This window comes from Oncorhynchus nerka, linkage group LG4 (assembly GCF_034236695.1).
Source record: "Oncorhynchus nerka isolate Pitt River linkage group LG4, Oner_Uvic_2.0, whole genome shotgun sequence".
NCBI classification, from domain to species: Eukaryota; Metazoa; Chordata; class Actinopteri; order Salmoniformes; family Salmonidae; genus Oncorhynchus; species Oncorhynchus nerka.
In genome coordinates this window covers 34,513,510-34,540,199 of record NC_088399.1, presented here as the reverse complement: position 1 = coordinate 34,540,199, position 26,690 = coordinate 34,513,510, and the positions used below count along the sequence as shown (strand labels likewise).

The following is a 26,690-nucleotide window of genomic DNA, read 5'->3' as shown; positions in this document are numbered from 1 at the left end:
TTTTTAGTTTTAGATCAAAACATATGGAGACATCTATGAAGTCTCATCTAGGATAGAGCGAAAGGACCATTCCACACGTTGTCATAGACGTTCCACATACAGTACATCCATGACATAGAAAAGTGGAATACGTTTCATGTGTCCCAAAATGAACTATTATCCTAAGCATTGCATGCTGGGCCTCTGTGGAGAAATTCTAATGACCCTAACCCAAGAATGTGAATAATTTAAATGAATAATATGGCGTCTTAGGATCTGGTCCAATCGTTTTTATACAAAGCTTTGATAGACTGTATATGTATGCCAGTGCATTATATAACAACAGAACAAGTTATAAATAGTTAAGGGCTTTTTGAACTGAAATAAAGCAAAACACGATCCATCAAAGAGATTTCATGAAAGTTTAAAGCACGGCTGGGGAATTGATCCTAGGACGTGATGGATATCACCGCCGTGCAAAAAAGACACACACACGCACGTACTCATGTACGTATACACACACACCCACTTCCGCACGCACACACACATTGATGGAGTGAGACATTGTGTGTGTGTGTGTTTGTGTGTGCTTATTGAAAGAAAGTGTCAGGTAGCCTGGCGGGTAGGAGCATAGGCCGGAAATCGAAAGGTTGCTGGATCGAATCCCAGAGTGGACAAAGTATAAATCTGTCATTCTGTGCCAGGCAGATAACTCCCAACAACTGCTCCCCGGGTGCCGTGCATGTTGATCAAGACAGCCCCAAGCACCGCTCTGCTTCAGAGAGGGTTAAATGCAGAAGACACATTTCAGTTGAACGCATTCAGTTGTACAACTCACTAGGTATCCCCCTTTCGCCAGATTACTGTGATCAATTCAGAAGTCAATGGAGACAGGTAAACATCACCTTGAAAGGACAGGGTGTGTGATGGAGGCTTGGGAGAAAGATGGGATTCACACCCTGTCTGATCTGACACAATGCACCATGGAGGGGGGATCAAAAAGTGTATGTATGTACGAGTGAGTGAGTGCATGTGTGTGACAAAGACTCAGAGACAGGTAATCAAGCACCTCTCTTCCCTCACATGGGCAGGTGAAAATGGACTATGAACCAGACAGTTCAGAGACTAAAACTGTGGTTTACAATTTCTAATGGAATGTGCTTCCTCTTTCCCATTGCCTATAATGCACTGTACTTGTTATGACTGTCTGTGTGCATTTGTTGAGTACTTTATAGTGTGTTACAGAGAACAGTTGATTCCATTATACCTCTCATAGCCTCAGGGTGAAGAGATGTGATCCAGTCTTCATGAATTCGGATGAAAGGAGGAGAGGAGTGAGGAAGGGAGGGGAAGAGAGAGGAAGGGAGGTGAGTAAACACCATGCAAGGTCATGGTAACGTCATACAAGTCATGTGGCTATAAAAAATGTACCGTCAAACTTACGTCATAGCTACGTCACAGCTGCCTGGAAAACAAGCAAGATCTTCCCTATAAACCACCCACCTCTACATCCAAAAAAGGAACATCACACATTTGACATGAGAGTCAGACAGTCAAAGACAGTCTAGGCGGTCTCTGAGGCCCAGCAGACATCCTTCGTCCATTAGACATCTGAAACATTAAGTATCTCTCCTGGCGAGGTGAAGGCTAGGCCCTGTCTGAGGCTCCCCTGTGTGTTGCGGTATACAACCGTACCCTAGCTTAGCACTTAGATCCACTAGAAAACTCACGGCTGTCTAGCTATCTGTTTCTGCTCCACAGGACAACCTAGATTAGCTCGTTGAGCAGCAGATGCTGGTTGGAGAGTGTGAGTGAGAAAGTGCATGCATGCTAGTGTGTGTGTTCAGCTGAACAAATGTACTTTTCCAGCAGCTCTCTGGCTAATGCAGCCTGGTCACAGATAGTACTGGAAGCATACAGCAGGATGAGATCATAGGCTTATGTGCTGTATGACCATCCACTCGGGAGTTGTGTTTTGTGTGTGTGTTTTGTGTGTGTGTTTTGTGTGTGTGTGCGTGTGTGTGTGTGTTTTGTGTGTATGTTTTGTGTGTGTGTGCGTTTTGTGTGTGTGTTTTGTGTGTGTGTGCGTGCGTGCGTGTGTGTGTGTGTGTGTGTGTTGTGTTGTGTTGTGTTGTGTTGTGTGTGTGTGTGTGTGTGTGTGTGTGTGTGTGTGTGTGTGTGTGTGTGTGTGTGTGTGTGTGTGTGTGTGTGTGTGTGTGTGTGTGTGTACGTACGTGTACATCCATACTTCTGTCCATGTGACAATCATGCATTGAGGGAGAAAAGTGGCCTGGCTAGGAATAGAAGCGTTGTGTGTGTGTGTGCGTGTTATGTAAGGTAGCAGAATCCCGTGGTGTGTGTGAGGGCTGACTGCATGGTGGTTAGGGAGAGGACATTGAGACAGTCAGGGGACATAACTATCTCCCCTAAATAAACCAGACTACAGTAATAGTACTAGGATTCCTGGAACTTGGCGGTGGAGGTGGCTACAACCACGTAGTTGCATCTCTAGTTCACATGCTTACAGCAGCAACGGAATGCATTGTCCCGGACAGTCCTGCCCCACTTACTAAGAAGAGACTGAGCATGACAGGGAGAAAGGAAACTCTTTTAACAATACCTAGAATGACTGAATTAACTAGAACCAATGTGGCACATGGTTACCACACTATACAACAACATTAGCAAAAACACACATTTGGTGAACAATAGTGAGAATTGATGTAGCCCGTAAACAAAGGAGGAGCCAGCAAGCTGCACTTAGAAAATAAACTCAGAAGAATTGGTGACCATGGTGACTATTCACTACACAATATTTGACATTACCTGCAAATTCAGCCCTCAAGCTCAAACTTTGAACAAACCAAACAATGAAAGTACTTTTAGACCGTACGCACACAAAGCCAGCAAACGGCCTCCAACTCTTATCCTCTCCCCCAGTCTTTCACAGGGGCTTTGGAGGGAATTACTGGCTCAAGTGGAGATATCTCATCAACAAACTTCCTTCGTCTCTAAAATAAAAAAGCTGCTTTCAATGCCGCTGAGTGCCAGTAAAACGGGGACAATTGTCAACATCAGCACTGTGACCATGCAGAAGAACGGGAAATGTCAACATCAGCACTGTGACCATGCAGAAGAACGGGAAATGTCAACATCAGCACTGTGACCATGCAGAAGAACGGGAAATGTCAACATCAGCACTGTGACCATGCAGAAGAACGGGAAATGTCAACATCAGCACTGTGACCATGCAGAAGAACGGGAAATGTCAACATCAGCACTGTGACCATGCAGAAGAACGGGAAATGTCAACATCAGTACTGTGACCATGCAGAAGAACGGGAAATGTCAACATCAGCACTGTGACCATGCAGAAGAACGGGAAATGTCAACATCAGCACTGTGACCATGCAGAAGAACGGGAAATGTCAACATCAGCACTGTGCCCATGCAGAAGAACGGGAAATGTCAACATCAGCACTGTGACCATGCAGAAGAACGGGAAATGTCAACATCAGCACTGTGACCATGCAGAAGAACGGGAAATGTCAACATCAGCACTGTGACCATGCAGAAGAACGGGAAATGACAGTGACCCGGTTGACTATTTGCATATAGTAGCCGTTTGCATACTCGTACACAGGTAAGGTAAAGTCAGTTTTACTTTACTTAAGTGTTTAACTCAGAGCTCCTTTTCTCAAGAGCGCATTGATTCAGCAGAGTGAGAATTTACCCGCAAATACTGTACATCAGAGGAGAAACGCTGTTTCTGACATTATGGGAAATGCAACACTAATTAAAGTTCTCTCTCTGTTTCTCTCGCTCTGTCTCTCTATTTCTTTATCCCTCTTTACCTCTCAAACAAAGATTCTATCACCCCATTCAGCTTTAAATCAAATCAAAGCTTACAGTGCAACTGGCAACTGCTACTGACAAGCTCCACAAAAGACACTCTCCCAGGCCTTTGTTAATGTACTTAAGAACTAGTGATAGAAAATCCTCCAAAGTCAGAATATAAGAGCCTTTTTGACACATTTGGAGCAGCATACCGTAGAAAATGTCTTCCACCACCAAGACAAGCTGAGAGGGATCGTGTATTTATTAGGCTGAAGTGAAAGCATCAACTCATTTGGGGCTTATAGTGTTGAGTTAGTAATGAAATGAAAGTTGTGTTTATTTCAAATCACATTGTGCTGGTTCAGCTTTTGAAACTTGTGGTCAGCTCTGAGTCAGGTTCTGTCAGAGGGGGAGTTTTGAGTTCCTCCAAAACACTGACCACAACACCACCCTGGTCCCTAACTTTATGGCCAAAGTGGAGAAACTCTCGCGGTTCAGATTTGGCAACTGCAAGAGAGAAACCTTGACATCCCATATCAATACCCTGTCTATGAGTCACATGTAGGGTTTGCTTTGTCCTGGCTCACCCAATTACCCAAAGGTTGCTTTGTTCCCTTAGACCTCTAAATGTAACAACACAAGGGACTGAACACACACACACACACACACACAACCACGTGCATATGCACACATGATGCATGGTCTGACCTCCCTGAAAACCTTTCATTTCTAACAACATCCTGTTAAAGTTTCCTAAGAGAGCACAAAGGCATAGACCACAAGCCATATTAAGACTTTAAGCCATATTTACCATATTTACGATTTCTTATCATCACAAAAGCTTTATTATGATGAAATATCTATTCATTACCCTGTGTTTCAATTCTCATAACTGTACAAGTTTACCTCAAATTAAACCAATACATTATCCTGATTAAAATTGAACTAATATTGCCATGATTGGATATGTATTACTGAATGACCCTTAGGGTCCACTCAAGCAAATGGAATGGTTATACTAAAAAGATTCCAATGTAAGCATAGAGGAATGTTCAGACTCTAATCATCCATTTGACCTAATCACCATACAACACATTCATTTTACTGCAAGACTGATGACGGATCTAGTTACCTACAGTGGGTCTTGTGATATGTTTTTCCCTTCACACACACACACACACACACACACACACACACACACACACACACACACACACACACACACACACACACGCACACGCACACGCACACACGCACACACACACACACACACACACACACACACACACACACCACACACACGCACACACACGCACACGCACACACACGCACACGCACACACGCACTCGCGCGCACACACACACACACACACACACTGTTCAGTCCCATTCAAAATGCTATTTTTGCTAACCCTTCATTTAAGAAGAATTATAATAAAAGTAACAAGTAATTAAGAGCAGCAGTAAAATAACAATAGCGAGACTATATACAGGGGGGTACTGTTAGTTGAGGTAGTATGTACATGTAGGTAGAGTTATTAAAGTGACTATACATAGATGATAACAACAGAGAGAAGCAGTGGTATAAAAGAGGGGTGGGGGGGAATTGTAAATAGTCTGTGTCGACATTTGTTTAGATGTTCAGGAGTCTTATGGCTTGGGGGTGTAAGCTGTTTAGAAGGCTCTTGGACCTAGATTTGGCACTCCGGTACTGCTTGCCGTGCGGTAACAGAGAGAACAGTCTATGACTAGGTTGGCTGGAGACTTTGGCAATTTTAAAGGCCTTCCTCTGACACCGGCTGCTATAGAGGTCCTGGATGGCAGGAAGCTTGGCCCCGGGGATGTACTGGGCCATTCGCACTACCCTCTGTAGTGCCTTGCGGTCGGAGGCTGAGCAGTTAACATACCAGGCAGTGATGCAAATAGTCGGGATGCAATAAAATGCAAATGAATTACTTTAAAATCATACAACGTGATTTTCTTGATTTTTGTTTTAGATTCTATTTCTCACAGTTGAAGTGTACCTATGATTTTAAAAAATACAGACCTCTACATGCTTTGTAAGTAGGAAAACCTGAAAAATCGGCAGTGTATCAAATACTTGTTCTCCCCACTCTAGGTGTTCCTTTTGTCCAGGTGGGAAAGGGCAGGGCTGAGTGCAGTAGAGATTGAATCATATGTGGATCTGTTGGGGTGGTATGCAAATCGGAGTGGGTCTAGGGTTTCTGGGATAATGGTGTTGATGTGAGCCATGACCAGCCTTTAAATCACTTCATGGCTACATCAAACAGGTCGAGTCGGTCGTCATTTAGGCAGGTTACATTAGTGTTCTTGGGCACAAGCACTATGGTGGTCTGCTTAAAACATGCTGGTATTACAGACTCGGACAGGGAAAATGTCAGTGAAGACACTTGCCATTTGGTCAGCGCATGCTCGCAGTACACATACTGGCAATTCGGGTGGCCCTGTGGCCTTGTGAATGTTAACCTGTTTTAAGGTCTTACTCACATCGGCTGTGGAGAGTGTGATCACACAGTCTCCCGGAACAGCTGGTTCTCCCATGCATGTTTCAGTGTTATTTGCCTCGAAGCGAGCATAGAAGTAGTTTATCTCGTCTTTTAGGCTCATGTCACTGGGCAGCTCGCGGATGTGCTTCCCTTTGTAGTCTGTAATGGTTTGCAAGCCCTGCCACATCTGATGAGCGTCAGAGCCGGTGTAGTATGATTCAATCTTAGTCCTGTATTGATGCTTGGCATGTTTAATGGTTCGTCGGAGGGCATAGCGGGATTTCTTATAAGCTTCCAGGTTAGTGTCCTGCTCCTTGAAAGCGGCAGCTCTAGCCTTTAGCTCAGTGCAGATGCTGCCTATAATCCATGGCTTCTGGTTGGGTTATGTACGTACGGTCACTGAGGACGAAGTCATCAATGCACTTACTGATGAAGCCATCGACTGATGTGGTGTATTCCTCAATGCCATAGGAAAAATCCCAGAACATATTCCAGTATGTGCTAGCAAAACAGTCCTGTAGCTTAGCTTCTGCTTCATCTGACCACTTTTTTTTATTGATCTAGTCACTGGTGCTTCCTGCTTTAATTTTTGCTTGTAAGCAGGAATCATGAGCATAGAATTATGGTCAGATTTGTCAAATGGAGGGCGAGGGAGAGCTGTGTATAAGTCTCTGTGTGTGGAGTAGAGGTGGTCCAGAATTTTCTTTTCCTCTGGTTGCACATTTTAACATGCTGATAGAAATTTGGTAAAACGGATTTAAGTTTCCCTGCATTAAAGTCCCCGGCTACTAGGAGCTCCTGTCTATTTATACCTATGTTCTCTGTTTGTCTGTTGCCAGTTTGATTTGTTCGACCTGCATTATTTCATTTGCTCCTGTCCTGTCTGTGACTCATCCCGCCAATTAGCAGGGGATCTGGGCATTCAATGGTAGAAACCATAGAAGAACATTAAGGAATACACAGCACAGCCTCCCTCCCAGGAGCTCTCTCGCTCCCTGTCAGGGAATACCGTAAACACCACTGATGATAAGGCTACAGGTCAAAGGTTAGGAGTTATATAACTTCTGGGGCACACAAGACACACACACACCTATTGTACAGATATAACACGAGAAACACGAATGAGCTATCAACAATCCATCAAGTAAAGGAAGGACACAGCAGTGTATTTGTTGATGGAAATATCAATAGGTTTTCCAATTGTACAGTATTTATTTAATGAGAAGACAATGTCATTGCTTCCTGTATGGATTGTTTCCCACCCATACTCTTATTGACTGTCTAGCCACGCTATGGACTGTCTAATTGGGCTGTGTGCTGTCACAAGCAACGCACATGCCCCACCCACATGAGGATCTGTCTTTTCCAGCCATCTATTTCCTGTGTTTGAGGGGTCCACTTGTCATTAAATATCGCTGGATTGATTGCTTTCATTTTACTCCTGCGACTCTTTCATACTCTTGCTTGTACCTGCTGTTATTTTCTGTTAACGGATTACGTTGGCTTTCCGTTGCATGTATAAGAACGCTGACGCTTCGTCAAAGATTTAACACACCGCCTCGACACTTACATCACAAGAAAGAGAAGAAAGGTAACTTTATTTTCATGAGTGTTAAATTTTTTCTAGAATTAAAAATAGTAATAATTAATACAGTTGAAATGTTTACAAATTAGATGCGCTGAAGTGAAATCAACTTCTGAAAATGAACACTTGGATTATAGTGATATTATATCTGATCTCGCAAACAATGTAAAGTATGTTTTGATAAAAGTAATCTAGATAAGCGTGTAAAAAAAAATTTCGAGGATATACTGCAATTGACACACTTGTTGAATTATGCAGCAGAACATGACAACAACAGTAATTAATGAGGCAGTCTAGACAGTGCAGGTGAGTACAGGTAGGATAGACAGTGCAGGTGAGTACAGGTAGGGTAGACAGTGCAGGTGAGTGCAGGTAGGGTAGACAGTGCAGGTGAGTACAGGTAGGTTAGACAGTGCAGGTGAGTACAGGTATTGTAGACAGTGCAGGTGAGTGCAGGTAGGGTAGACAGTGCAGGTGAGTACAGGTAGGGTAGACAGTGCAGGTGAGTACGGGTAGGGTAGACAGTGCAGGTGAGTACAGGTAGGGTAGACAGTGCAGGTGAGTACAGGTAGGGTAGACAGTGCAGGTGAGTACAGGTAGGGTAGACAGTGCAGGTGAGTACAGGAAGGGTAGACAGAGCAGGTAGATTACAGGTATTGTAGACAGTGCAGGTGAGTGCAGGTAGGGTAGACAGTGCAGGTGAGTACAGGTAGGGTAGACAGTGCAGGTGAGTACAGGTAGGGTAGACAGTGCAGGTGAGTGCGGGTAGGGTAGACAGTGCAGGTGAGTGCAGTTAGGGTAGACAATGCAGGTAGGGTAGACATTGCAGGTAAGTACAGGTAGGGTAGACAGTGCAGGTGAGTACAGGTAGGGTAGACAATGCAGGTAGGGTAGACAGTGCAGGTAAGTACAGGTAGGGTAGACAGTGCAGGTGAGTACAGGTCGGGTAGACGATGCAGGTAGGGTAGACAGTGCAGGTAAGTACAGGTAGGGTAGACAGTGCAGGTGAGTGCAGGTAGGGTAGACAGTGCAGGTGAGTGCAGGTAGGGTAGACAGTGCAGGTGAGTACAGGTAGGGTAGACAGTGCAGGTGAGTACAGGTAGGGTAGACAGTGCAGGTGAGTACAGGTAGGGTAGACAATGCAGGTAGGGTAGACAGTGCAGGTAAGTACAGGTAGGGTAGACAGTGCAGGTGAGTGCAGGTAGGGTAGACAGTGCAGGTGAGTGCAGGTAGAGTAGACAGTGCAGGTGAGTACAGGTAGGGTAGACAGTGCAGGTGAGTGCAGGTATGGTAGACAGTGCAGGTGAGTAAAGGTAGGGTAGACAGTGCAGGTGAGTACAGGTAGGGTAGACAGTGCAGGTGAGTGCAGGTAGGGTAGACAGTGCAGGTGAGTAAAGGTAGGGTAGACAATGCAGGTAGGGTAGACAGTGCAGGTAAGTACAGGTAGGGTGCACAAAGCAGGTAGGGTAGACAGTGCAGGTAAGTGCAGGTAGGGTAGACAGTGCAGGTGAGTAAAGGTAGGGTAGACAATGCAGGTAGGGTAGACAGTGCAGGTGAGTACAGGTAGGGTAGACAGTGCAGGTGAGTACAGGTAGGGTAGACAATGCAGGTAGGGTAGACAGTGCAAGTTTTTGGTGGTTGCAGCCCTGTTCTACCCATTTATGTTAATGCATTAATATATTCAAATACACCCTTTGTATTTATGTAAATGCAGCACATATAATTATCTTGATTTTAAAACAAAATATTGAAAAAATACCTGATACCATTACAAAATGTATGTATGAGTGCATTCTAAGTTAACAACATTTTACAATGAATTGAATACCTGAATTATCACCAAAATCCCTAAACTCCATTCATTATTTCTCCATGCCAGTAAAATATGTATTCCAAAAGTTTGGAGTGGTTCATCCATTGTCCAACTGTTGTATTTATTACTGTCATAAACTCATCTCTGCTGTCTGATGAGTCTAATGGATTAGGGTAGACAGTGCAGGTGAGTGCAGGTAGGGTAGACACACACACACACACACACGCAGCCAAAAGTGTGACTGCAGTGAACTGATCTCCCCTATCAGATGTGTCCCAACAGAATCCTCTTTGCTCTGCCTTACGGGGACCAAGTCTGATCACTTCACAGAGGTGGACTCAGACTGTCACTGCATTCGACATGACTACGCCACAATATGTCACACAGCCATCATTACTCTGTATCACTCCGTCTCCAATAGATCAAAAGACTGGTGATACATCCCACATGGCACCCTATACCCTATTTAGTGAACTACTTTTTACGCAGGCCCATAGGTCTCTTGGCAAAAGTAGAGCACTATTTAGGGAATAGGGTGCCATTTGGGACACAGTCAGAGTGATGATAAACAGTACTGTCCTAAACACTCAAATGGTGTTAACCCCCTTCTCTGGAACTACTTCTATACAGCATCACATAGATATGACTGACTGTTTCAATGCCATCACTCTCACAACATATTTCTCCTCTGGTCAGAGAATCAGCACATATCTATCCTGTTAGACTTTCTATCCCTCCTCCTTTATTTCACAAAAATGCTCTCCTTTCTTTTGTCTCACGCCTCTCTAGTTGGTAAATGGGTCAGCCCAGAAAAACAGCTGCTGCCGCCGGAAACAAGCACATACACACACACACACACACACACACACACACACACACACACACACACACACACACACACACAAACATACAGCGAGAGGATGCAGGGCGAGGCGACACGATAGAAACAAAACCAGGGACATGCAGAGAAAAGCATATTCCCTGGTTGATTGAGAGAGAGAGGGATAAAAGAGTGCGAGCTCATCCCTCTTTCATGTTGCTAGGAGAATAAAGCCCTAATGGATGGCAGGTGTGGAGGCCATACACATAATGAAGCTAGAGAGCAATAGGACCACAGCTAGATAGTATAGGACATAGTGTCTGTCTGTCTGTCTGTCTGTCCAAACCTTCCACTCAGGGGAAACAAGGATAGAGATTATGAAACAATGAATCATAAAGGTACTCTAGTGCACTCTTAGAAAAAAAGTGCTATCTAGAACCTAAAAGGGTTCTTCGGCTGACCCCATAGGAGAACCCATTGCAGAAACCTTTTGGGTTCCAGGTAGAACCCTGGAGAGGTTTTTACATGAAACCCAAAAGGGTTAAACCTGGTACTGAAAAGCGATTTCTTATGGGGACAGCCGAAGAACTCTTTTGGAACCATTTTTTCTAAGAGTGAAGGATGGATTATTTTGAGGGGGTGTTCAAGATACAGGATTCCATTCCATTTCTTCTGTTCCTTTTAATTCTAACACAGCTCTTCTCTAATGAACAGGTAAGAACAGGTTCTAGAACAGTGCTTGGAGTAGTGTCCAATTAAAGAATGCCCACTGCACTTCCATCACAAGAACCAAGCAAACCAAAAGATCTTGGCTAGCTACGTGGGAGCACTCTACAGTCATCTACAGAGCAGCTGATAAAACAAGGAGAACCCAGCGGACTTCATAGGAGAAGCACAGTAGCACACTGTTCATGAATGCACTCTCACCATGAGTACAGTGCAAGCCATGTGCTTCAGTGAATGACAGCAGGGATGAGCGTAAGCGCAGATGAGCCAATGAGTGGCAGGATGAGGGTGTGGTGTTTCCTACCTGGACGTTAGGAGGGTAGAAGGGGGCAGTCCTCTGGAGCTGGAGCTGCTTGTCAATCGTGTCCTTCAGACACTGACACACACGCCGCTTCTGGTCAGCAGAGTAGGCTTCCAGACTGAGCAGGCAGTCACACTTCTACACGGCCAGAGAGAGAGAGAGAGAAATGGGGGAGAGAGAGAGAGAGAGAGAGAGGGGGGGGGGGGGGAGAGAGAGAGAGAGAGAGAGAGAGGGAGAGAGAGACATAGAGAGAGAGAGAGAGAGAGAGAGAGAGAGAGAGAGAGATGGGGAGAGAGAGGGGGGGACAAAGGATGAGTGGGGTGGTTGTTCTCCTTTCACCCAATACTGTATTCTTCTCTTTGTTGCAGGTTGGACAGTTTGGTTGACAAAAACGTGTGTTTGTAAAAGTGTCTTCATGGTGTAATGACCTCTGTTTTAGGAGGGGGAGAAGAGAGGGAGAGAGCAAATGAAAAATAAAATGAAAGCAAATGAATGATGGCAAATGAAAGAGAGGAACAGTAAGATAGTGTTGGAGAGTTATCATGCTTAATGGCTTAATCCTCACCCATAGAGATGTTCAAGTCCAAGGTAGTGTGTGTGTGTGTGTGTGTGTGTGTGTGTGTGTGTGTGTGTGTGTGTGTGTGTGTGTGTGTGTGTGTGTGTGTGTGTGTGTGTGTGTGTGTGTTGGACCAGTGTGTGTGTGTGTGTGTGTGTGTGTGTGTGTGTGTGTGTGTGTGTGTGTGTGTGTGTGTGTGTGTGTGTGTGTGTCACATCCACTCAGTCACAGAGAATTACGCTGACCCACTGGTACAGTCCAGGCAGCACAGGGCATCTTGAGTGCAGAGAATGCTTTGAAAGAGAATAAGTACTAACAAAAGAGCTTAGCCAGAAGTGTCATACTCTACTGCTGCTGAGTAGTAGCAAACAGTAATAGCGCTATTGACTACTGTGCTTCATTAAAGACGAACAACCTCTTGGTGTGATACATGACCATTGTGACTTGGAGCCATATATAGGCCTAGTAAGCTTGTTTATGTACACTTTCACTTAAGTATTTTCCCTCTCATAACATGTATAGTATTTTTTCATTTTTAAAATGTTTTTAGCATCACATTTTTGCTTTACCTTCTGTATTTATTCTCTCTGTAAATACTGGGCAAATTGAATACTTTGTATATCTAGGGAATGATATGTAGCACACATACATAGATCATCCGTTCACCTACTCTGCATTTCACAACGACACAGCTTTTGGGACCAAAAATCTCAAATTTGTACTTTTCTAACGTGTTTCTTGGCTCAAGCAAGTCTCTTCTTCTTATTGGTGTCATTTAGTAGTGGTTTCTTTGAAGCAATTCGACCATGAAGGATTGATTCACGCAGTCTCCTCTGAACAATTCATGTTTGGATGTGTCTGTTGAAGTCTGTGAAGCATTTATTTGGGCTGCAATCCGAGGTGCAGTTAACTCTAATTCATTTATCCTCTGCAGCAGAGGTAACTCTGTCTTCCTTTCCTGTGGTGGTCCTCATGAGAGCCAGTTTCATCATAACGCTTGATAGTTTTTGCAACTGCACTTATAGATACTTTCAAAGCTCCTGAAATGTTACGTATTGACTGACCTTCATGTCAAAAAGTAATGATGGTCTGTCGTTTCTCTTTGCCTTTTGAACTGTTCTTGCCATAATATGGACTTGGTCTTTTACCAAATAGGGCTATCTTCTGTATACCACCCCTACCTTGTCGCAACAGAACTGATTGGCTCAAACGCATTAAGAATGGAAAACAATCCACAAATTAACTTGTCACACATTGAAATGTATTCCAGGTGACTACCTCATGAAGCTGAGAGAATGACATGAGTATGCAAAGCTGTCATCAAGGCAAAGGGTGGCTACTTTGAAGAATCTCAAATTTAAAATATATTTATTTTTGTTTTAACACTTTTTTGGTTACTACATGATTCCATATGTTATTTCATAGTTTTGATGTCTCCACTATTATTCTACCATGCAGAAAATAGTACAAATAAAGAAAAACCCTTGAATGAGTAGGTGTGTCCAAACATTTTACTGTCACACCAATGATTGATTTGTTATTTGTTTTTGAGTTTAAGACCACTTGATGTATAAACTTTTTTTTTAACAAATTGTTTGATGAAAAATATTTTGGCCGTTACTGCTATTAGCCCCTACAAACACATTGAATATCATATTCACTACATGGAACAACATATATCTGAGAGATATAACAAGGATCTGGATTTTAAAAAAATGCATTTAACCCCTTATTTTTGCCTCTAAACTGTCTCCATATACACTGTACTTTCATAACATTTTTCAACTGTTACCGGGGGACCTTCAGACTAGTCTTGTGAGCCTGTGAGCGTCCTAGAGCAAAACAACCAACATCTATATTTCCACAGGGGTGTCATATCTATGTGCAGCTCAAACTGTTCGCATGCTACAGAAAGTAGTTGGCAGATCTGCTGTACCGAATTCAGACGAGTCCCAAAACGGGTCGTAAAGCAAAACAGAGGAGAGATGAGAGTCTCATCTTCACACAGAGGGGTTTAGAACATCTGTGCTTTGAATGGCATATGTAAAGCAGAGACCCCGAGCTCTGATGTCATGTACATCCTGTTATTTTACAGCCGCTGTGTTCCAATGTAGGTACAAACCAGGGACCAAATCTGCTATTTCTACCCATATACGGGCTGCGAGTGTAAAGGGCTCAGTACGTGGTGTGTGTGTACGTGTACACATTTTGTAGGTTACATAATGGTGTAACCTCTTCTATTAACTACAGTGGATCTGTACAAAGACATAGTCTACTGAAGGGCACTGCAGCAACAGAATAACTGGGAGGAAAGCCTGTGGTCTTGAATAGGCTCAATGCATTATGATCTGTTGAGTCTCCCTCGTGTGTTTTTCTGCGAAAGACTTAGAAGCATTCCTAATGGTTCCTTTTTAGCATTTGACATGGACCAATCTCCCCACCACCACCTCAACTGCCATCACGATCACTAAGACACACACAATGCTACACAACACGGCACACACACATACATACCAAATCAAAAGGACCAATCAATCACCTTTAGGGAATGCAAGTTGCGGATGGCATTCATACGCCCACATACAGTGGTTCACACGTGAAGACTACTCAGAAACTCCGTAAAAGGCTAAACAAGTTTTATCTCCAGCTTGGCAGAGAACCAGACTCTCGCAGACAGATGACTGGCTCAGGTAAGATCATTTCAGTTCCATTCATTCCCTGGAGTGAGCGCTACATAAAAGTCATTTCTCTACACTCAGCTGTGTATTTCTTCTATTCACTCCGTTTTCTTTCTCTCTTATGATTTCACTTCCGTCTGGAAGGAAAACATTTGTGCAGAGATGTCTTTGGCAGCATGGGTTACTTTTGGAGCTTTTTCCTCAGAGATTAACTGGAGTCCTGAAGGATTGTGTTGGAGTTAACTCTTCCCTGGTCTGACGTCTGTCACTAAGCAGTCCACTGCCTTTTACCACTGTTCTTTGATGTTGGGAAATGTTTATCTCCTGTGGGAAAGACTTTGTTATCAGACGTTGTCATTGTCAGACATAGTATTGCAGTCTAATGTATTTGGAACTGTGATGCTTTTTCACTGTCAAAGCCAGACTCCCCTGACACGGGGAGAATTATTTAAGAAGTTGCGAAAGCCTGCAGGCAGAGATACTGTCTATGTGACTACCACAGCTCCACACACACAGTGTGCAGCTCTACTCCTCCAAGTTGGAGATGCTGATAATGCATCCATAGAGGAGAGAAAGAAAGAAAATAGTGGAAGACAAAACCAAAAGAGAAAGCGAGACAAAGACACAACATTAAGGAAAGAAAGAACGAGGGAAATTGTCCGAGAAAAGAATCAGAAAGACAGACATAGTATTGAAAGAGAGACATTCATACTGGCAGCACGACCATTTATTAAACTGAATGGATGTTTCTCCTCACTCAAAATAATGATAAAATGGACAAAATGTTTGAAAGCAAGCAAAAATGAATAGCGATATTCTGTTGTATCCATCACTGAGACGTATTGAAGAGGTCAGGAGCCAAACAGTCATGTCCTGCACCACAGGTGCCAATCAAACTCTGCACCACTCATGCCTTAACAGTTAGGTAAATGTCCCCACTCACACTTTATGGAGTGAAAAAGTGGTTCCTGGTCAGACCCTTAAAAGTGAGCATGTAGTTAGTCCCTCATCGACCTTTACAAGTGAACAAGTAGCTTCTGCTTTGGCCCTGAAGTATAGGGTTGTGTCCCTAGCCACCTTGCTTCCTTATTAGGGGAGTACTAGTGGAGCTACTGCATAGAAAGTAGAGGTGTATAAACCTTCCCATATCACACACTTAAATTGCCAGTTGTGCCCTGCAGTATAAGAGCAATGTAATTGTGTACTGCATAAACCAAACAGCTCAGTTTCTCTGTCTCCCCTTCTCAGACTGACTCCAATGAGCCCTGTCATTGGCTGTGTCTGGTGGGATTGTGTGAAGTGACATCGCCATGGTAGGAGCCACATTTAGTGTGGACAGGCCACAAGTGACTGCATTCTCTCACTGTTAGATAGATACCTCCGCTGTGACCGACAACTCCCCACAGCCCCACAGCCTCACAGCCTCACAGCACAGAAACACAGGTGCCATGGAGCAGCCCAATGACCCAGCGGAGCGCGCACACCGCCCAGTACTGTAAATACCCACACAGGCATAATTACATTCACGCAATCACATCAACATGCATGCACATATCCTCCTCTGGTAAGGGCTCACATGTGCCCAAATAAGGCTGCATGCAGCCTCGAAAGAAGCCCAATTGAATTATATTTGAATAAATGAATGTAACACATTAACATGCACAATAATGAAGAAATAACAACAACGGCATCAGCTGAGACTACACCCCACTCCAGTGGAGTATAGTTTGGAGTGTGTGACGCCCATGCAGTGAACCTGGAGTATTATGATTCATAGCTACTAGGGACACATTCCTGCACTGTCTGGGAGGGAGTGTGTTTACTTATTCTATGTATTTAGAGAGATAGGCCATTGAGGTTTCTGCATTATAATGCATATGACACTACAAAATGATATGGCAGCCATGTTAGCTCTCCATTAACATAACAAGGGGAATATTTCAACAATTCTGTGTAACTGACTGTCTAGAATTAGAAGAATATTCCTAATTCTAAAAGTTGCGACAACCTTCTAAATACTGTATATGGGTCTGGGAGACGCACCAGGCTCTGGCCATAACCCACTCACTGACATGACACACTTCCTCTGCAGCACAGAAGGGAGGGAGGGTAGAAACATGTCTATGAGAGGAGAGAGAGAAAGAGAGGCAGAGAGTGACATACTGCTAAGCACATGGCTTTTAATATACTTTTCATCGTCTAGTTTTTCTCAAATTGCTCCTAATTATATAATATTACGCTGTCAATCTCCCCTACTTTTTATTACACGCCATCCCAACTATTTGTGGTATTTTTCATCGCAGTTACCTCAAACTCATTACTCAAGTCAGCATCGATGAAAAACCTCACAAGACTATGAGTGGAGTGTTGACAGTTTGCGGCTGACCACAGTCTTGGCAGGCTGGAGCATTTTCTAGGGCACTGCCACAACGGCAGGCAGTGTGTGTGAAGGACAATACCATTGCATGAGTAGCTAGCTGGCTCAGGGTCCAAGAATGTTGGCATCCCTCTTCTAGATAAATCGAGCCCAGAAAAACACATGGTAAACCATCCCCCTATAAATACACTTCAAATCAAATGTCATTTGTGTAGTGTTTTACAAAATACATTTGTCACAAAGTGTAGTTAAAAAATGTCATCTCAACTTGCTGCAATGCAGAACAACCTTAAACCTTAGATCCATGACTGAGTGAAAAGACAACAACTTGGACAGAACACCATGCTCTGTTGAACTGAGGACTTGAATCCCTGGAGAATGACAAGAGATTCATCAAAGTCCTACATATTCCAGAGTAGCCAGTCTGTAGGGACCTCCATGTTAAGGTCATATTGCTCCTCCTCCATAAGTGGCATCTGGTTGCTGCCCGGGGGCTTTTCCCCTGGGGCTTTTCCCCTGGGGCTTTTCCCCTGGGGCTTCTCCCCTGGGGCTTCTCCCCTGGGGCTTCCATCCCAAAACCCCTGGCCTGAGACACACCAGGGCACACATTCTCCAGCCCCTGCTACAGCTTCTACCCGGTATATCGCTAAACCATACCATTGATAAACCATTGATGAACCGTTTGGTAAACTATCGTTCATGTTGGCACCAGAACTCTTAATTCCAAGCCAAGTTTTTGTATGTTGTCCAATGCATTGCAACCACATGCTTCGGACACATGCTTGTGCAAAACAGAACTGAAATGCAGTACAGGTAGTCAGTATAACTCAATGTGTACCCATTTGGAAGATCAAGCTATTTGCCCAACTCTCTTTAAGTCTCCTATGCCTCTACCTCAATGTTTATTCTTACATACCCACATTCAAGTGATAACACAAGAGCAAACGAGACACAACTTAATGAATGGCCACTGGCCTGCCTTAGAGTGGCTAAAAATACAGGCAGCATTTCCCTGTAATCAGATTGATTAAATTGCTCGCTAGTTAGAACCCTCCCCCAGAGCCATCTGGCAGATGCATCTCTGGCCTCCTGTCAACAATGCTCACCTTAGTGTGGACTACGCCAGCACACACAGTACAGTGCATTTGGAAAGTATTCAGAACCCTTGACTTTTTTTCTTTTTAAGTTACAGCCTTATTCTACAATTGATCAAATGAAGTCAATTCCTCATCAGTCTACAAACAATACCTGATAATGACAAAGCGAAAACTGGTTTAACATTTTTTACATAAATATTCAGAGCCCAGGTGCATCCTGTTTCCATTGATCATCCTTGAGATGTTTCTACAACTTGATGGGAGTCCACTTGTGGTAAATTAAATTGATTGGACATGATTTGGAAAGGCACACACCTGTCTATATAAGGTCCCACAATTGACAGTGCATATCAGAGCAAAAATCAAGCCATGAGGTTGAAGGAATTGCCCGTAGAGCTCTGAGACAGGATTGTGTCGAGGCGAAGGTGTGGGAAGGGTATAGCACCAAAATATTTCTGCAGCATTGAAAGTCTCCCAAGAACACAGTGGCCTCCATCCTTCTTAAACGGAAGAAGAGCTGGCTGCCCGGTCAAACTGAGCAATCGGGAGAGATTGAGAGATCACTCTGACAGAGCCCCAGAGTTCCTCTCTGCAGCACTCCACCAATCAGGCCTTTATGGTAGAGTGGCCAGATGGAAGCCACTCCTCAGTAAAAATCACATAACAGCCCGCTTGGAGTTTGCCAAAAGGCACATAAAGGACTCTCAGACCATGAGAAAAAAGATTCTCTGGTCTGATGAAACCAAGATTGAACACTTTGCCAAGCATCACGTCTGGAGGAAACATGGCACCATCCCTACAGTGAAGCATGGTGGTGGCAGCATCATGCTGTGGGGATGTTTTTCAGTGTCAGGGACTGGTAGATTAGTCAGGATCGAAGGGAGCAAAGTACAGAGAGATCCTTGATGAAAACCTTCTCCAGAGTGCTCAGGACCTCAGACTGGGGCGAAGGTTCATCTTCCAACAGGACAACGACCCTAAGCACACAGCCAAGACAATGCAGGAGTGGTCTCTGAATGTCCTTGAGTGGCCCAGCCAGAGCCCGGACTTGAACCCGATCGAACATCTCTGGAGAGACCTGAAAATAGCTGTGCAGCGACGCTCCCCATCCAACCTGACAGAGTTTGAGAGGATCTGCAGAGATGAATGAGAGAAACTCTCCAAATACAGGTGTGCCAAGCTTGCAGCATCATAGCCAAGAAGACTCAAGACTGTAATCCCTGCCAAAAGTGTTTGCATTTGTTTAAGCTGTTTTCTTGTGACATTTATTTGGATACATCCATAACTATGAGCTAAAGAGGTGTGATTGTGCCTGCTTTCTCATCAGGACACTGTTGTTCAGAGGAGCTAGGCAACAACACAATCACTTCAAACTGAAGCTCGAAAGACTGCAACCAATTGCACTTTGTTTCATTTGACCTATTTTCAATTTACATTTATTTGTATATATCCATAAAAATTATGCCAGCTGAATCATGATTTCGATGAAACGCTGCCTGCCTGTCTGTCTCGTTCCGACTCCCAAGGACATCAGGGGATCGAATTTGAATATTTAAACAATATTGCAAATGTCGTAGAGACATACAGCAAGGTGTATACAAATCTCTGCTGTTGAAAACTAAATGTTAGTCTAAAAGAAATGTGAGATAATGTCTAGATGCTTTTATAGTGGAGATCATTTTAACATCATAGATTTAGCCGGTGGTAGCTTGTGGAATAGACACCAGCTGGAATGCGGTTTTAACCAATCAGCAATCAAGATTAGACCCAGCCGTCGTATAAGATCTGATATACAACAGCTGTCAGCCAATCAACATTCAGGGCTCAAACCACCAAGTTTATAATACTAGATATACAACTCTGGCTATGCTCTGGAGAACCTTTTTACAACAGAGAATGAACGGCAGAGATGATGACATCCCTATCAGCCTGGCAGGCTGGGTATGGCAGCGTAGTATGCCAACCAGAGAGGCAATGTAGGTCACTGCATGAATGCTGATGACAAGCTGATGTCTCCTGAGTGCTACTAATCTGCTGTTCATTGGGATTTAAGCGAAGCAAAGGCACCAGGTGAAAATAGGTAATGGCTTTGCAGTAAGGGATTGAATTGGGATAAATTGAAGGTGGATTTGTTATTCCTTTCCTAGATACTATGTATGTTGTATCCCATCAACTAAAAACACCTGCTCATCAACCAATTAAACAGCATTGCCGCTCAACAGAAACATTTCCGTCAAAGCACTATTCAATGGAGTTCAGCTTTAAGAAACACTCACGTCATCTCCATCCACGATGAGTGTCATCTGGTGTCACGCTCCTCAGAGCTTCGATGCCTGTTTATGTGTCCAGTCCCCGTGTAGTAGTGCAGCAGCTCACATAGTCATTGAGGAACAAAGCACTGTCACAACCCCATCACTCACGAACCACCAAGTGGGACTGAACATGCTATGATAACCTGCCACACTACTACTGTATCTCAGTTCCCACTAGTGCTTAGCTAGCTTTCTGTACTGTACCATACTGTACTGCTAAACACAAATATTGTCAATGGACTATCAGTACTGTACTAGTGCTAATTTTATCTATCCCTCCACAAGCCACAACTGTACAATGTGATGTACAGTACTGTTGTAGATGAGCTACCAGTGAACAGGCTAAAGAAAGGCTAATCTAATGCTTAAAATAGCCAACATTTAATGAGCTAACCCCATGTGAACGAGCGACCAGTGAACGAGCGACCAGTAAACAAGCCCCCATGTCACTTCTAGCTCCCATGTCACTTGCCCTAACTTGGCGGTCACACGGGAACAGATTAGAAAGTACAGATTAGAGAATAGGCCTACAGTACTGTGTAAACCGTCTGATTTAGAAACATATGCCATAACATATACTTTCTTTCTTTATCTCTCCTTCTCGCACCCCCTCCTCTCTCTCTCTTGCTCTCTCTCTCTTTCCCTCTCTCTCTCTCTCTTCCCCTTCTCTCACTGTCTCTCCCTCCCGTTCTCTCTCTACTCTCCCTCCCTCCCGCTCTCTCTCTTCTCTGTCCCCCTCCCCCTCTCTCTCTCTCCCTCATTCTCCCTTGCCTCATAGTCTCCTCCTCCAAGTGATTAGGTCACAATGTCCAATGAGTCCAGACACAGGGTAGATGAGGTTAAAGTTCAGACGATGAAAGACGGTTCTCACTGTGGTGCTCTGGTTCCCATGCCCCGCTACGTAACCGTGTTAGACATACTCAGTGTGGGGGTGCTGAAAAGGGGGTCATGAGGACCCACTACAGGAGCTGGGTTAATCCATGTGTACCATGTGTTGTGTGTTATGTATGAGTCAAATGAAAATAGTGAAAGGCATATCGACTATGATAATAGCATTCCGCTGGACATAGGTTAGGCATTGGTGGGATAACTTCAGTTGAATTGTAGAGCTCTATAGAGTTACGCTGTGTGTCTATGGTTGCTCAGCTAAATTGAATACCAGTGGTTTTCAAAGATGCCTGGGGTGTTCAAAGCATCTCTCACTCACACACACACACACACACACAAACACACAGGTTAATTTTAGAGTATATCTGATGAGGAGGCTAGAAATAGCTGACCTTGGTCTTGAGCTTCTACAGTAGTTGGTCTCTAAGGTAGCCACTCTTATAGAATCAAGGTCAAACTAGTCTGGGTAGTTTTCCCCTTCAAAATGGAGCCCTTATCAGAGCTCTATGAAATAGCATACAGTACATTGGAATCTAACACATGGTCAAATGACTAAAATTATTATATATTAAAAACATTTCAGACTAAACAAAAAGTTGTTTATTTTTGTAAACAAACAGACAACAGAGAGATGTTTGATTCCTTCTCATCTACATCATAATTCCCACACTCTTTCATCTATTTTTGTGTTGGTTCCAAGAGGGGATGTTTGGTCTGGGGCTTACACCAGTGCTTCTTTAATGCATGCCCAGACAGAGATGTGTGGCTCAGGGAGGGACATTACTGGAGCTCTAGGCCTATAAAGGCCTCCAGATAGCCATTAGGGAGAGTGATAAGCATATTACTGGCCATGAGTAATGTCATATTGTGTGTATCATTTCCGAACAGTTCCCTCACAGAGCTCAACTAAAGTCAACTATTATCGCTGTTTCAATTTCAAACACTGTAATTCTGCTTTATTAAGTGAAGGAAAAGTTGGACAGCATTACCCAAACTCACAACAGTACTTTAGCACAGTCATAATTTCTTTAATTTCTTTAATTTCTTTATCAGATTAAAAGTTGAGTTGATCTAGGAGGCTAGATCTGAGGAGGCTATTGAAGCCAAAGATCTCAATCATCCCACTGAGAGTGAAGTCTTTATGTCATTACAAGTAGATGTATGGGCGCTGTCAGGGCTGCCCAATCTATCTCTCCCAGCATATTAAACTTGTGATTAAGCCACACAGTCTATCAGTCCCGGCCCCAGTACAGTGACAAAGAGATAGTAAAGCAGCTCTCAGTGCAATCAGACCAGGCGAGGAGGGCCCTGACATTGCCCTGTTATTGATTGCCACCATAAAGAACACAGTTTCGCTGACAACAACCACAGGGTGGATACCGCTCAGCCCCCTTATCTGAGGATGACAGGCTGCATATCATGGAGTCGTTGGAGGAGTTTATCCGCAAAATCACAGGTGTGCAGAAAATGAGTCTGAGATGTCTTATTTGAGATATTCTTTGAAGAGGTATGGTTTCAGACGTTTTTGGAAGATGGGCAGGGACTCTGCTGTTCTAGGGTCAGGGGGAAGCTCGTTCCACCATTTGGGTGCCAGGACAGAGAAGAGCTTTGACTGGGCTGAGTGGGAGCTGACCCCCCGTGGTGGTGCGAGGGCCAATAGACCAGAGGTGGTAGAACAGAGTGTTCGAGTTGGGGTGTTGGGTTTGAGCATAGCCTGAAGGTAGGGAGAGGCAGTTCCTCTTGCTGTTCCTCTGGCAAGCACCATGGTCTTGTATCGGTTGCAAGCTTTGACTGGAAGCCAGTGTAGTGTGCAGAGGAGCAGGGTGACATGGGAGAACTTGGGAAGGTTGAACACCAGGTGGGCTGCGGCAGTCTGGTTAAATTACAGGGGTTTGATGGCACAAGCGGGGAGCCCAGCCATCAGAGAGTTGCAGTAGTCCAGACGGGAGACGACAAGTGCCTGGATTAGGACCTGCTCAACTTTCTATGTAAGGAAAGGTCGTACTCTACGGATGTTGTAGAGCATGAACCTGCAGGAGCGAGTCACTGCTTTGATGTTTGCGGAGAATGACAGGGTGTGGTCCAGGGTCACTCCAAGGTTCTTTGCTCTCTCAGAGGTGGAACTGTGGAGTTGTCAACCGTGATGGAAAGGTCTTGGAGTGGGAAGATATAGACACATTCAAGCAGACGCAGACACGCAGACGTACATACACCCACATACTTATGCAAAGGCAGGCACACGCACAGATGGAAAAATCCTTGCAGCCCATGTTAACAAAGTAAGTAAAAATGTTGTCTGTTGGACTTTTAGGACATCATCACGTGGAACTAGTGTCACAGCTATGCCCCAAGCACACAAACGTCACACCCAAAAGTGGTCCGTGATTAATTTGACCTTCTTTTCTGCAAATAGATCACACAAAAAGGACTGTTTGTATGCACAGTATCCCATCTGAAAGCTAAAGTAAAAACTCCCTCACTGTCATACCAGCTTAGTCATGCGTTTTACATTGTGAGGACACCTACTTTATCTACTTCATCTCTCTATCTATCTGCCACCTCTATCTGCCACATCTCCTCCATTCATCACTCATTCCAACAGAGCAAGAAATACACTCGCTGAAGAAGACATTTGACTCAGTAGTCTCAAAGGGATTGATGGTACGATCAGTTAATGCAATCAGATACAATTGTCAGGCTAAGTCCAACAGGCGATACTTGATAAAGACTGTATTTAGATAAGTAAACCCGCATTAGTCATCATTACTACTGTGTTTGGTCATTGTTGGTGATACTTCCGTCTTCATTTGTCACCTAGGTAAATTTGATGATTGTGTTGGGCCTATCAGCAGGGTTGGGGAATAAGTGATTGCATGTAATCAGTTAAATATAATCTGATTACAAATCAACTGTATCTTTAATCACTTACGTTACCAGAAACAACAAAAAGCATATTACAGAAACTTTTGAAAAACTAGATGTTTACTTTGAAATTCAGAACAGATTTTGTCGGGATAGAAATATGAGGACACCTTTCTGTTTTCTCAATGACATTCAATTCAGCATTGAAGACAGGCACCAATGTTGTTATCGTTGTGTGATTTTAGTTTTTAGATTTGTATTTGAAATTCAGTTTAGTTTCAGTTCTATTTCAGACAGGATTGACACATTTTTATACAGTTTCAGTTTGATAAAAACATTTCTATTTTGTTTTTATATTATTTAGATTGACTTTTACTTTTAGTGTTGGGACAGAAAGCAGAATTATGTGTGGGAGGCTAAAAGCCTCAGTCACAATTTGAGATAGTCCTGTCACACATTTCCTTTCTTTTTATAGGGGTGGGGGGGGGGGGTAGATCAGCTTTAATATTGCAGACAGATTGTGGCTTCTATCAATGTAATTGTCTGCATCATTTCCAATCTCACATATATATATTTTGAAAATATACAGTACCAGTCAAAAGTTTGGACACACCAACTCATTCTTTATTTTTTCTATTTTCTACATTGTAGAATAGTAGTGAAGACATCAAAACTATGAAATAACACATATACAATTATGTAGTAAAGAACAAAAGTGTACAACAAATCTAAATATATTTTCAGATAGCCAAATATATTTCTTCAGATAGCCACCCTTTGCCTTGATGACAGCTTTGCACACTCTTGGCATTCTCTAAACCAACTTCACCTGGAATACTTTTCTTACAGTCTTGAAGGAGTTCCCACATATGCTGAGCACTTCTTTGCTGCTTTTCCTTCACTCTGCAGTCCAATTCATCCCAAACCATCTCAATTGGGTTGAGGTCAGGTGATTGTGGAGACCAGGCCATCTGATGCAGCACTTCATCACTATACTTGGTCAAATAGCCATTAGACAGCCTGGAGGTGAGTTTTGGGTTAGTTTCCTGTTGAAAAACAAATGATAGTCCCACTAAGCGCAAACCAGATGGGATGGCGTATTGCTGCAGAATGCTGTGGAAGACATGCTGGTTAAGTGTGCTTTGAATTCTAAATAAGTCACAGACAGTGTCACCAGCAAAGCACCCCCACACATCACACCTCCTCTTCCATGCTTCAAGGTGGGAAACACACATGCAAAAATCATCCGTTCACCTACTCTGCGTCTCACAAAGACATGGCGGTTGGAACCAAAAATCTAAAATTTTGACTAATCAGACAAAATGACAGATTTCCACTGGTCTAATGTCCATTGTTCGTGTTTCTTGGCCCAATCAAGTCTCTCTTCTTCTTATTGGTGTCCTTTAGTTGTGGTTTCTTTGTAGTTATTTTACCATGAAGGACTGATTCACGCAGCCTCCTCTGAACAGTTGATGTTAATGTAATACCCTTGTTAAAACCAAGTATTGAGTTTATTCTTGTTAAAACCAAGTATTGAGTTTATTTGTTATAAATAATTGGTTTTATATTTAAAAGGTGATTGAATTGCTCCCGTATTGTAATGTTGTTAATGCATTTCTTTTGAAGACATATTTCTTTAAGGTATAAGTGAATAGCTTGGTTAACTTTTAAGTTTAAGTTTTGACCAATAAGGTCGCTTGTTAAGCTGTGGCCAATGGGAGAGTGGACCTGGTTAACGGGAGGCCTGGGAAAAAAAAGAGAGGGAGAGAGACATTGAGAAAAGGATGGACAGTACATTATGACCGTTGGTGAAGAATAATTATAAAAGAAGACAATAAAAAGTAGAACAAAACTGTAACCTACCAAGTTTGAAGAGAAATAATGATTTTATTTTATAAGAGAGTTATAATTTTGTTAAGAAAGACTTAGTAAAGACTGAAGCTACAGTCTCATCCTGGAGGTATTTGACAGCCTTGAGGTTAGTCTAGCATCGTGTGAAACCAAGAGAGAATTGCTTGGGAAAGATTAACGAGTTCATGTTCCCATGGGATATTGGTTACTGCTAAAGAGTACTGTCTGCATTGACAGCTGTGCTTGCTGTGGATCTTGTGAGGAAACCTGCAAGGAACTGCCATACTTTACTGAGGGAATATCTACGAGTAGTGAGTAACCACAATGGTGAGGTGCTTCTGGACTTTATGTGTGTCGTCATTTTTTTTAGCTCCAACGTGCGCCAGCGGGTTAAACAAGCTTGAAATCATTTGGACATGGGTTGTGCACGACTCATTGGGGTTCATTATTTGTATTTCTTTTGATGTGGTGCTTCGAAAATGTAAGGTAATATCGTGAGAGT

The 26,690-nt window shown here is 43.4% G+C and overlaps 1 protein-coding gene across 1 annotated transcript in view; it reads right to left on the bottom strand.

Moving 5' to 3' along the window:
* LOC115122923 (regulator of G-protein signaling 3-like) overlaps positions 1-26,690 on the bottom strand; it is a 166,094-nt gene that overhangs the window by 83,051 nt on the left and 56,353 nt on the right. Inside the window, exon 10 of the mRNA XM_029652210.2 lies at positions 11,571-11,705. Within this exon, the coding sequence (XP_029508070.1) occupies positions 11,571-11,705 (135 nt within the window). The remainder of the gene's footprint in view (positions 1-11,570; positions 11,706-26,690) is intronic.